This window comes from Narcine bancroftii, chromosome 2 (genome assembly GCF_036971445.1).
Source record: "Narcine bancroftii isolate sNarBan1 chromosome 2, sNarBan1.hap1, whole genome shotgun sequence".
NCBI classification, from domain to species: Eukaryota; Metazoa; Chordata; class Chondrichthyes; order Torpediniformes; family Narcinidae; genus Narcine; species Narcine bancroftii.
The window spans coordinates 36,130,677-36,143,948 of record NC_091470.1 but is presented as its reverse complement, the minus strand read 5'-3'; the positions used below and the strand labels follow the sequence as shown (position 1 = coordinate 36,143,948).

General features: G+C 42.0%; 1 protein-coding gene across 6 annotated transcripts in view; it reads left to right on the top strand.

Annotated features, from left to right (window-relative positions):
* Window positions 1–13,272, top strand: part of slc38a6 (solute carrier family 38 member 6) — a 79,533-nt gene that overhangs the window by 13,978 nt on the left and 52,283 nt on the right. For 5 of the 6 annotated variants that reach the window (XM_069916277.1, XM_069916272.1, XM_069916275.1 and 2 more), the window contains exons 2-3: window positions 10,122–10,252; window positions 13,002–13,075. In XM_069916277.1, coding sequence (XP_069772378.1) covers window positions 10,122–10,252; window positions 13,002–13,075 — 205 coding nt within the window. The remainder of the gene's footprint in view (window positions 1–10,121; window positions 10,253–13,001; window positions 13,076–13,272) is intronic. The other variant, XM_069916274.1, reaches the window with a different exon arrangement.

Here is a 13,272-nt window from a genome sequence, read left to right as displayed (position 1 = left end):
TTGTGAATGGAAAAATGAGACAATTATGACTGATGAGGGAAGTTAAAGCCAAAGTAAAAGCAAAGGAGAGGATATACAAGGAAGCAAAAATTAGTGGGAAGATTGAGGACTGGGAAAATTTAAAAAACTTGGAGAAGGCAACTAAGAAGGTGATTAAGAAGGACAAGAGAAATTATGAAAGGAGGTTAGCAAATAATATCAAAGAGGATTCTAAAAGCTTTTTCAAGTGCCGGTATATAAAGAGCAAAAGTGAGGCAAGAATAGACATTGGGCCATTAGAAAACAATGCTGGAGCAATTGTAATGGGAGATGAGATGGCAGAGGAACTGAATGAATATTTTGGATCAGTCTTCACGGTAGAAGAAATTAGTAGCTTGCTGGACTTTTAAAGATCTGGGAAGTGAAGTGAGTGCTGTCAAGATCATGAAAGAGAAGGTACTTGGGGAAGCTAAACGTTTAAGGATAGATAAATCTCCCGGACTGGATGGAATGAACCATCTAGTTGTGAAGGAAGTTGCTGTAGAGCTTGTGGAGGCATTGTAATGATCTTCCAGGAATCAATGGATTCTGTGATGGTTTCAGAGGACAGGAGAATCACGAATGTCATTCTGTGATTTTAAAAAGGGAAGGATGCTGCAGAAAGGAAACTGTAGACCTAATAGTTTATGAGTAGGGGATGAATCATCTTTCCAGTTCAGTAAGATTGCTTGTCTGGCTATCAACGTGGTAAAAGGTAAATCTTTTTCCAGAGATGCAGACATAGGTTTATCTGGGTCACGAGTAAAACCAAACAGCAATTAACGGAAAAGGTTCTAAATTAATCTTAAGAATCGTTGATAAAGTTTGGAAAATGTCTTTCCAGAATCTCTCTAAATTTGGGCACTCCCAAAGCATGGATCAGAGAAACTTCAAAAATTTTAAATTTCTCATATAGTGGATCAATATCTGCATAAAAATGAGATAATTTAAGTTTGGACATTTGAGTTCTGTGTACCACCTTAAATTGTATAAGCAATGCCTTGCACAAAATGAAGAATCGTTAATCAAGCTGAGAGTACAGTAACAATATCTGAAAATGTTATGTTCAAATCTCGTTCCCAATCAATCTTGATTCCAGCCATGGAGATTGATTTTAAATCCAAAAAATTATTAGAAATACATGGTATCAATCCACCATGAAAATAAAACAGAAAGTTAAAAAATAGATAAGAATATTAGTATTTGAAATGGTTGAAATACCCAGTAGTTATATGATGTAATGTCCTATTTAAGTTTGGAGAAAATTAGATATAATATTAAAGAGAAAATTTCAGTTGTGGGGCCCATTCTTAGAATGTTATTGTAGTTGCAGAGCACACGATAATTCTTTACTCAGTTTCATCTATTTTTTGTGTGTTATGTGTTTTCTTTTCTAAAACTCTATAAGCTTCTATATGAAAGTCAATAAAAATATTTTAAAAAGAAAGAAAAGACCTATTAGTTTGATGTTGGTGGTTGAGAAGATGTTGGAATCATTTGTTAAAGATGAGGTTACAGAGTTACCAGAGGGACATTTTCCTTAAAGGAAAATCATGCCTGTCAAACCTACAACAATTTTTTTGAGGCCATAACAAGCAGAATAGAAAGGGGAGAGCCAGTGGATTTTGTGTTCTTGGACTTTCAAAAGACCTTCGACAAAGTGCCACATGTGAGGCTGCTGAACAAGATGAGAGCTCATGGAATTACAGGAAGGATAGATACTAGCATGGGCAGGGCATTGGTTAATAGGCAAGAAACAGAGAGTGGAATAAGGGGATCATATTCGGGCTGATTGCCTGTTATTAGTAGTGTTCTGCAGGGGTCAGTGTTGGGGGCACTTCTTTTTACATTGTATATAAATGATTTGGATGATGGAGTAGATAGCTTTGTGGCTAAATTTGCAGATTTCACCAAAATAGGTGGAAGAGTTAGTGGAGCTGAGGACATGGAAAGGCTGCAGAGACTTGGATAGAATGGGCAGTGAGATGGCAGATGAAATCCAATGTTGGGAATTGTATAATCATGCACTTTGATACAAGAAATAGACAGGCAGACTATTATTTAAATGGGGAGAAAATTCAAATATCAGAGGTGCAAATGGACCTGGGAGTCCTTGTGCAGGATTTCTTCTTTGGCTTGGCTTCGCGGACGAAGATTTATGGAGGGGTAAAAAGTCCACGTCAGCTGCAGGCTCGTTTGTGGCTGACAAGTCCGATGCGGGACAGGCAGACACGATTGCAGCGGTTGCAGGGAAAATTGGTTGGTTGGGATTGGGTGTTGGGTTTTTCCTCCTTTGCCTTTTGTCAGTGAGGTGGGCTCTGCGGTCTTCTTCAAAGGAGGTTGCTGCCCGCCAAACTGTGAGGCGCCAAGATGCACGGTTTGAGGCGTTATCAGCCCACTGGCGGTGGTCAATGTGGCAGGCACCAAGAGATTTCTTTAGGCAGTCCTTGTACCTTTTCTTTGGTGCACCTCTGTCACGGTGGCCAGTGGAGAGCTCGCCATATAACACGATCTTGGGAAGGCGATGGTCCTCCATTCTGGAGACGTGACCCATCCAGCGCAGCTGGATCTTCAGCAGCGTGGACTCGATGCTGTCGACCTCTGCCATCTCGAGTACTTCGACGTTAGGGGTGTAAGCGCTCCAATGGATGTTGAGGATGGAGCAGAGACAACGCTGGTGGAAGCGTTCTAGGAGCCGTAGGTGGTGCCGGTAGAGGACCCATGATTCGGAGCCGAACAGGAGTGTGGGTATGACAACGGCTCTGTATACGCTTATCTTTGTGAGGTTTTTCAGTTGGTTGTTTTTCCAGACTCTTTTGTGTAGTCTTCCAAAGGCGCTATTTGCCTTGGCGAGTCTGTTGTCTATCTCATTGTCGATCCTTGCATCTGATGAAATGGTGCAGCCGAGATAGGTAAACTGGTTGACCGTTTTGAGTTTTGTGTGCCCCCCAAAGGTTAACCTCCAACGTTCAGTTGGTAGTGAAGAAAGTGAATGTTGAGACTCTGTAGGGTGCTGGTGAGACTTCACTTGGAGTATTATGTACAGTTTCAGCTGCCTTATTTGAGAAAGGATGTGCTAGCATTGGACAGAGTTCAGAGAAGATTTATTAGAATGATACCAGGAATTAAAGGGTTAGCATATGAGGAACTTTTGTTGGCTCTTGGACTATACTCGTTGGGTACAGAAGGATAAGGAGGGAACCTCAGAGACATTTCGAATGCTGAAAGGCCTGGACAGAGTTGATGTGACAAAGTTGTTTCCCATCATAGGGGAGTATAGGACAAGAGGCTGCAATTTCAGGATAAAAGGCTGTCGACTTAAAAGAGAAATACAGAGAAACTTGCTTAGCCAGAGGATCGTGAGTCTATGGAATATGTTGCCACAGGCGACAGTGGAAACAAGATCGTTGGGTGTATTTAATTCAGAAATTGACAGGTATTTGATCAAGGGTTACGAGGAGATGGGGTGTGGGGCTGAGTGATAAGGATCAGCTCATAATTAAATAGCCGAGCAGACCTGATGGGCTAATTGGCCTACTTCTGATCTTGTGATAACTGTACTCGTGTTTGTCCTTCTGACATCTTGCCACCCAATACTTTTATATGTATCTTTTTCATATATTTGTTGTATCTTTTCAGATACTTAACATATTCAGAGATTTACCTTTTTAAAATTTGTGAAAAGAAATGTAATGCTCTTAATGACCCTGAAAGTTAATTCAGTGTTTTCGAAATGCAACGTTATTCTTGCTCATATTAGCCCAGCATAATCTTTAAGCATATAGTTCATGGATTGTAACACATTTTTTTTCTATGTCAGGTTGAGCTTTACGGTGGCCTTTTCCTCGTAGAGATCTTGCTATGGCAGCAGGCAATTTTGGCAACTCCTTAGCATCTGGTCATGGAGGTCAGGGCATGTCAGTTTGCCACATGTGATAACTAGTGCCATTGAATACAAGTGAATTTTGGATATACTAAAGGGAGTTTTTCACTGCATTGATAGATTTCAAGCAGCAGTTTGATGTGTGTTCTTGTCTGTCTGTGGGAACAGCTCATGCATCTCTGTTTCTGTCAGTTACATAGCAGATGGGATGAACTTTGGCAAATACCTCAACAACTCTTCTCAGGTGTAACTGACAAAGACATGTTCCCTAAGTGGATAGGCAGTAGTTTTATTTCCAGCCATTACAAAAGCTTGATATGTACACAGTAGACAGTATGCAGTTCATGCATGAAGCATCTGATGAAGAGGACATTGCCCAGGTGCTTGGTTGAAGGAAGTTTACTCCAGTAACTACCCTCCAGATCCACTGCCTCATTTTCCTATGGGTTTCTGATGTTATTTCATGTGACTAACTGATTTGTAATCCAATGTTTTCATTGGATAAACATTTGGCGACACAATTTGGATGTAACTCTACTCTGTACAATGTTCTGGTCTACCTTATTTGCGTATGGATAGAAGTGGATGACATGCGAAACAAACCTCACTGTACCTTGGTGCACATGATAGTAATTGTAAACTTGAAAGTAGTCTGAATGATGGATGGGTGTTGAACATGTGAACTGAAAGGGACATAATGGGTTGACTGAACATAAAACATTAAAACATTAAAGACTCTTCAGCACCCGATGTGCTGACCTTCTCAACAAACTAATCTGTCTGGTGACAGATCCAATCTCAACACTTGGTATTTGCATACCCAGGGTCCATGGACAGCATGAAGTAGCTACAAGAATGATTGCAATCAGAATGAAGCCACATTTGCTGGTTTTTCCCCCCCCTTATTTTTAAAAGGTTTTTGAAATGAGGTACTAGCATGTTCATAATTCCATATTAGTGGGACATCATAAATCTAGTCACGTTGAAGATGGGCTTGTAGGTTTATTTGGTGAAATCGAAATGATTCAGGACTGCTCACTCCAGGGTTCCCTTGTCCACTCATCCCTTCCCACTAATTTACCCCTTGTACCCCCAGTGACTGCAAGAAATGCTACACTTGCGCTCACACCTCAAGTCATCACCTTTATTTGTCGTTCATCCCAAGAATTGCATGGTAAAGGTGAAATAGCATTTCTCCTGGACCATGGAACAGATTTACATATGTTAAAATATTAAGACGTATGAAGTCCATGATACACTAGCCGCATATGTTCATCCCATTCATTGCATGGTAAAGGTGAAATAGCAGTTCTCCTGGTCCACGGAACATATTCACATATGTTAAAATATTAAGATGTATAAAGTCCATGGTACACTAGCCGCATATGTTCTGGGAATTCATGAATCTGATGGCTTGGGGGAAAATATTGTTGCCCAATCTCAATATTAGGGCTTGGGTGCTACGGTATCTCCAGATGGCAGAAGGGAGAAAAGTTTACGTGAGGTGTGTGTGAAGTTCTTCACAATGTTTATTGCTTTCTGCGTATACTGTTTGATGTAGATATCTTTCATGTACCAAGAGAGCCCCCAGTGATCTTTTCCGCTGACTTCACAATCCTCAGGGCCTTACGGTCTGAGGTGGTACAACTTCCAAACCAGGCGGTGATGCAATTGCTTAGAATACTCTCAATACATCCTCTGTAGTGAGGATGGAGGATGAGGGTGGGAGATGAACTTACGTCAGCCTTTGCTGGAAGCAGAGGCACTGTTGGGCTTTCTTGGCTATGGAGCTGGTTTTAGGGACCAGGTAAGATTCTCCACCAAGTGCACACCAAGGAACTCTTGACGACCTCAACAGTAGTGCTGTCTGTCAGTGGTCAGCAGAGAGTGATTTCCCCCCCCCCCCCCCAGGCCCTCCTGAAGTCAGCAACCATCTCCTTTGTTTTACTAACGTTCAGATACAGGTTGTTGGCTCTGCACCAGTCCGTTAGTAACTGCACCTCATCTCTGAATGCTGAATGCTAAGGCCCACCACAATCAGCGAACTTGATGATGTGGTTTGAGCTGTGTATTGCTGCACAGTCATGAGTCAGAAGTGTGAAAACAGGGGGCTCAGCTCACAGCTCCGGAGGGTGGGGGGGGATGGGGGGGGCTGTGCTCAGTTTTGGAACTGCTGTTTCTGATCTGGACTGCCTGAGGTTTCCCCAACAGGAAGCTAAGAGTCCAATTGCAGAGGGACATATTCAGACCCAGCAGGCTCAAGTTCCCTATCAGGTGCTGAGGAATATTTGTGTTGAAGACCAGACTGAAGTCAATAAATAGCATTCAATCATGCTTGCCTTATTTTCCAGGTGGGTGAGGGCTAGTTGGAGGATGGTTGGATCTATATGTGAACTGCATGGGGGTCCTGTGATGGGGCAGCAGGAGCTTGATGTGCCCCATGATGAGCCTCTTGAAGCACTTCATGTTGGTAGACTCCTCTCTCACTGCCATTCAGAGCCCCAAACAGTCGTTCCATCTGAAGTAATACTTCACTTGTGATTCTATAGGGACATCGACTGTATTCAGTGCTTCCTTTGTGGCCTCCTCCACATCAGAGAGTCTGGACACAGATTGAAAGATAGTTTCATTGAGCACCTTTGCTCTGTGCGCTGCAGTTACGGGGTCCTCCCAGTGACCAGCTATTTTAATTACACACACTGATAAAACTATCCAAGGCCATCCACAAATTGGAGGAACAACATCTAATATTCCGCCTGGGCACTCTCCGGTCAGAATGCATTAACATTGACTTGTCCAGTTGCCAGGAAACCTCTCCCCAAGTGCTTTTTCACTATCCCTGTCTCTTTACCTCCAGCTTCCTACTCTCTACCTCTTCCCCCTATCATTTCTCAGCTTTTTTTTCTCTTCTACCCACTCACCAATGTATACTGATGAAGTCTTGCCTGTCAGCGGGTGCTCCTTTCCATGCCCCTTCCTCCCTTTCCTCTTACTCCCACCTTTTCATTCAGACACCTGCCTCGTTTTTGCTCATACTTTGACAAAGGGCCCAGGCCCGAAATGTTGATGATCCTTTACTTCCTATAGATGATGCGTGACCTACTGATTTTCTCTAGTACTTTTGTATTTCACTTCAATCACAGGCTGTTGAATCTCCTGTACTACCCAAACCCTAAAGTAGTCTAGCACCATCAAAAGATCTGTTTAGCACTATTGAAATGTCACTCATTTTCTGGTATTAACTGCAACTGTGAATTCTTTTTATTCATCTATCCGTCTGTACATCCATCTATCCGTCTTTTTCTCTCTCTTAGCATATTGTGGTAATTTGATGTATGCTTTTATAGCTGGTGTATCCTGCAAACCTGTTTTAGCAAGAACTCTGCATTGCACTTAGTATGTGACAATAAACTCTTACTCCAAGAAGACTCAAATCATCTACCAACCATCACCAACTGAGACAAATTGGATAGAACCATCAATTCAACTTGGTGAAACAACCCTGGAAAATGTGGGCCACTTTCGGTATCTTGGAAGTCACCTTAATGACGAGATCCAACATCATCTTAAATGTGCTGGAACAGCTTTTGGACATCTCCAAATAAATGTCTTTTATGATCGTGACATTTGAACAGACACCAAAATGTTAGTGTACAAAGCAGTGGTAATCCCAATACTTCTGTACACATCATAAACCTGCGCAACATCTTGAAAAGTTCCATCAATGCTGTCTTCAAAACATCTTAAATATAAGCTGGGAGGATAAAAAGAACTAACATCAGTGTGCTAAATGAAGTAAAAACAACAAGCATTGAAGCCTACGTCATTAAGAACCAACTAAGATGGAGCGGTCATGTTGTTCAGATGGAAGACGAACATCTGCTGAAACAAATCTTCTACTCCCACCTTCAAGAAGGCAAGCATAAAAGAGGTAGCCAACAGAAGAGATTCAAAGACCTCTTAAAATCCAACATGAACAAATGTAACATTGCCATCAATAATTGGGAAACCAATGCCAAGGACAGGAAACTCTGGCAAACCATCATCCGAGAATGAACAGCTACTTTCGAAGCCAGCAGAAGTGCAGAACTAGAAGAAAAGTCCGATCTGCCATCTGGAACTACCTACCCTGAATGCGGAAGATCTTTCAAAGCCAAGATTGGACTCATAAGCCACTTGAGACCCCATAAATAGATCAACGGAATGAAGTCCATCATCCTCAACCTCGAGGGGAAACCATGACAATGGCGATTGCTCATTAGGTTCTCTCTTCAGCTTCAGTCTTGAAACTTCACTAAATTGGTGTTTTGGTTTGAGTGCCTTTTTGTTGGAGTGATTGCAGAATACCATTAAATCATGGGAAGAATTCATTTAAAATATTATCACTGCAAGTACAGCCTTTTAAAAATTAATTACTGTTAATAATTGAGGTTTGGTTTTATAAATTTAGTCCCTACTGATGGGACTTTTTAAGTCTCGAACCCAGCAGAAAGGAGTTCAGAGAGCAATGATTTGGAGTTGACGACTAACTCCGAGATTGTGTGTGTAACTTGGAGAGCTAGCAGGTGGTGGTATTTCCAAAGCTGGCTGCCTGTGTCTATAATGCTTTTTGAAAGTGGGTGGACATTCAAGATAGTCATGTAATAAAACAAAAAATGTGATTAACATGAAATTTCCTTTAGTCCACCTTAGGCCAAAGATTTGGTATCAGCAGAAATTGTCCAGTGCCCCTTCGAATCAGAGAAAGGGAAAAGAAAGTCCGCCCAGAGTCATTGAATGAGTCTCCGTAGAGTCTCCGTTGCCTTCAGTTCAAATCATTGCCAAATTGAGCTCCAGATACAAACCTCTGACATAACGTGGAAGCCTCTGGCACCTCTCCTACCCCAGTTCCGATATATATTACTCCCTTCAGTCAGTCTCCAGCAGTCCACAGCCTGGTGCGAGTTGCTTGACTGTAGTCTCCAGTAGCCCGCAGCCTTTGAGGATTCCTTGCCTTGAGTCACCAACAGCCCAACGTCCTTGTGTTCTTCAGCCTCAGAGCCCCTCGCAATCCTATGGGTTGTCTCTTCTGCTTATCCTTATCAAATGAGGGAGGGGGGAGGTGTGGTCTCCCCATTTTCTGGTGTCCTGAGTCAGCCCCTCGTGGCTGCTGCCGATCGTGGGCGACGCCATCTTGGGTCCAGACCGTGACAGCAGTTCTGGCAGCGCCGCTATTTAGGGTCCCTCATCCATGCACATTAAAGAATAATAATCCTAGCTCATCAAGCTGCTGTCTAGTGTTTGGGAGACATGGAAAGAGCTTGAGGTGACTGGAGCTGCATGGCAATGTCTCGGTCATTTGTAAGATTAAGGGAATAGGGTGAGGGGCAGGAACTTGAGTTCGAAATTAACTGAATGGTTCTGTCGCAAGAGAAATTTTGATTGTTGCAACTAAAACATTGCTGGCTTTCACTGGATCTAATGTATAAATCAAAAGGAATTGTATTTCCCTGCAGAAAAAGTTGTAAATCTCAAATTATTTTGTGTTAAGCCAATATTGAAATGTGATGCATTGTGAGACCATATTTGACATCCATGCATTCAAATAGTTTGTATTTAGGTTAGGCTGATAGTAACATGATAATCGACCAATTCTGAGTAAGGGCTTGAATGAGGGGTGTGGCTGAAATCCCCATGTATGCAGCAAAAGTGCCTAAACTACATAGACATCCTCACCCCTGTTAGGTCTGCTTTGTTCATGAATGAGTGAGACAAACACCAGACTGAGTCGAAATCAGGGTTCTTTGTTCTTTATTACCGGATTGTAACACTTGCGACTAACCATGTTAGTCGGAGAATGCATTCTGCCGTTATCAGCAAAATGGTGATTTTTTATACCCTTGGATACGTGCTTAGAACATCATCATATCATTACTTGTCCAATGACTAAAACTGTTGCTATCCTTTCCCTGCTAGCTTCCTGCCTCTCAATCCATCAATGTCTCTCTTATCTTGTAAGTACAAGGATGCATTCACATCTTGTTACAGCCCTGTACAGGGTAACTCCTTACACATTCCCATCTCATGATGTTTTACCTTACACCCCCCCAGCCAGCTTTGATGTAATCACCATGACAAAATATTTGTAACTACATTTTGGTGTAAGGTTGTTAATTCTCCTGACAGGGACAGTCTTCCTAAACTGGACTAATAAATCCATTCTACTGTAATATTTTGGCAGATACCTCCACGTCAGGGATCATCACGAGGTTCTTTTGCATTCTCTGTGTTTAATATAATGCACGCAATCATGGGAAGTGGCATTCTTGGTTTGGCTTTTGCAATGGCTAATACAGGTATTATTGGCTTCAGGTAAGAAAACAAAACAATGTATAAGAATGAGATTTTGTTTGCAAGGTGATCCAAAATTTTGTCTTCAGCTGAATGTGTGAATTTCCTGGTGAATTAGATTTCCGATTAATTACAAAGGCCGTGAGAGAAAAGGCTGGAATGGTTATGATAAAATTCTTTATTGACTGCTGTGGGGTGCAACACATAAAAAGGGAATAATAGTCAATTACTTGGCAAAGATGTCAGAAAAGGTGACATAGCCCCAAAAAGCTAACACTCAAAAGATGGCTTGAACCTGAAACAAAATACTGGGACTTGTAAGCTTGAGGCACATGGAATATTTCTTCCCTTGCTTGTTCAATACCCTGTTTAGCACTATCCACAAAGCACTTGATATCTGAAGGTGCACTTGATCCTGGAGTCCAAACACTCGCTGGTGTGTACTTTGTACTTTTTTTGTGTAGGGAACCTGGAATGAACCCTGTCCTCTTCTGCCACTCCTGTAGTAATAGCCCCCTTTTAAATTGCAGCACCTGGATAGCCCTCATCTATTGTGGCAAAGGTGCTGGAAGCACCTTTCAAATTGCAGGGGGATTGGCCCATTAAATCGCCAACCCAGCGATTTAGGGTGGATCCCGCCCCCGTAACGACGCATCACGCACTCACCGGAAGTTCTGCCGGATGTTCAAATGCTGGCTGCCCGTGACACACGCATGTAAGCACTGACGTCGCCGGAATAAGCGGGTTGGCCATTTTCCTCTTCAAATCGCCTGTGGACATGATCTAGGTAAGTTTAATGGGTTCCCTGACTACCTCTGAGGTAGGTCAGGGACCCGGTTGGATTCTGACAATGTTGACCGGGCTGGACCTTTTCTAACTGCCATGTAAGTGGGGCACTGACCGGACAAATTGCCTGGTTAACCCCATTTTATACAGCAGTTTGAAAAGGCCTAATGATGTCATATGATGCAGAGTGAACCTCTGTGATAATGTACAAAGCTGCCTGTGAGAACTGGCGTTGAGTTGGCTGCACTGAGCACTGGGACTACTTGACACTGAAATGTGGAGCTCGTGGCTGTACCCTGATTGGCATCAGACCATTAATGGGGACTAGCAATGGTTGCTTCATGTGTTGGCTGACTGCTTGAATGCTGTGGTCTCTGTCATCACCTCCTTTTAGATATGATGAAAGCTCTAGTTGCCATCTCTTTGAATGCACAGCTCTCCTTGCTAACAAGAGCTACAATCATTAACCTCTTGTAGACAATAAGAAAATTCTAGATGGCCTTGCCTTATGACTTATTCCACATTGAGGGGATGAGATTTTAACTGTTTTGTTGCTGTGGAGGTGCCAGTAGAAAGATGAGCTCTTGGCCAGAGTTGCAGCACACAGCAGTGGAAAAGGCAAGAGTTCACACCAGGTGCTGACACAGGTATCAGTAATGCTTCTTCCTATGAGGAGTCACAGAGCTATACAGCATGGAAACAGACCTTTCAACCAGCCAAGGGTCTGTGCTGGCTACGAAGCATAATTTTTACACTTACCATTACCCATTTTTATTCTCGCAACATTTCTGTCAACTCTCACCTTTGATTTTACCATTCATCTGCACACCAGGGGAATTTGCAGATGAATCCAGCTTTACACAGAGAGTGGTGGAAGTATGGAATGCGCTGCCAGCTGAAGTGGTGAATGCAGGGTCAATATTAACATGAAGAAGAACATGGACAGGTAAATGGATAGGAAAGCAATGGAGGGCTATGAACAGGGTACAGGTCATTGGGATTAGGCAAAAAAAAATGTTTTGGCGCAGACCAAAAGGGCTAAAGGGGCCTGTTTCTGTGCTATAATGTTCTATGGTTTTCAAGAGTTTGCTCAAGATTCTAGGATCTGTAGTTTTAGGTGTCTCTAGCTGACAGATTAATTAACCAATCTGCACCTTTCTGGGATGTGACAAGAAACCGGAGCACCTAGAAGCAATTCACATTGTCACAGGTGAAAATGTGATAACTTCACAATGTTCTCACTGAAGGTCAGGAGATTCTACCAGCACTTTCATTCCTGGGAAAGCACTGTGAGCACTAAGTGAAGTACTCGTGCATGTGTTTTTCTTTTTCCCCAATGAATACATGACAGAGCAAATGAGAAATATAAATATTGATGATGTGCAATGAATGAAAGAATTTGAGGCTTGAAATCCTTGAAACTGTAGAATTTTGCCTTGGAGATTAACGATAGTATGAACATTGAGACAACAATATTAGCAACCAGCATTGTTTCAAGGCAGAATTTAAGAAAGTACAGGCAGGATGATGTATCTTGTACTTGTATGATTTTATATTTTATCCTGCTGTCAAATTTGACATGGGATTGTCTATGGTTTTCAATTTGAACACTGCAAATTCCCAGAAACTGCAATGTTGTTGCTTGATGGATAACTATGAGGAAGAAACCTGCTGCTCTTTCAATGTAAGATATTTAAACTTGGCGTCTCGAAGTCTTTTTAAAATGGGATTTACAACTGAACTGACTGGGATGAGAATGGTACCAAATGAATCATAAAGTCCTGATTGAAGTTACACGTATGTCGACAGAATCCAGATTAATTGTTGGAATACTGATGATGTTCTCAAACTTTTTTGCATTAGACTGGATTAGCACCTTTGGTGTTGTGTGACTACAGAAAATATGGTAGCAAATTTTAAATTCAAGAACTTTAACTACCAGGGTTAGATTTATTACAGGTGTATTTAATGTTTTGTCTTGCAGTGTTCTCTTGCTGATGGTTGCTTATTTTGCTGCATACTCCATTCATTTGCTGTTGGAGTTGTGTCAACAGAGTGGTGAGTGGAAGACCAAACTGTTCTACCCTTCCTGTGGGTTATATGCATTCACTTTCTCTCAGAATGATCAATAGATGTTGGTGAAAGTGTTTTAATGCCTTCACTTTGGTCTCTAATTCGTTTTAGTAATAATACTCAATACTCCATTATTAGTTATGATTGGAACATTCCACATGCTATAACAGAACTGAAATGTT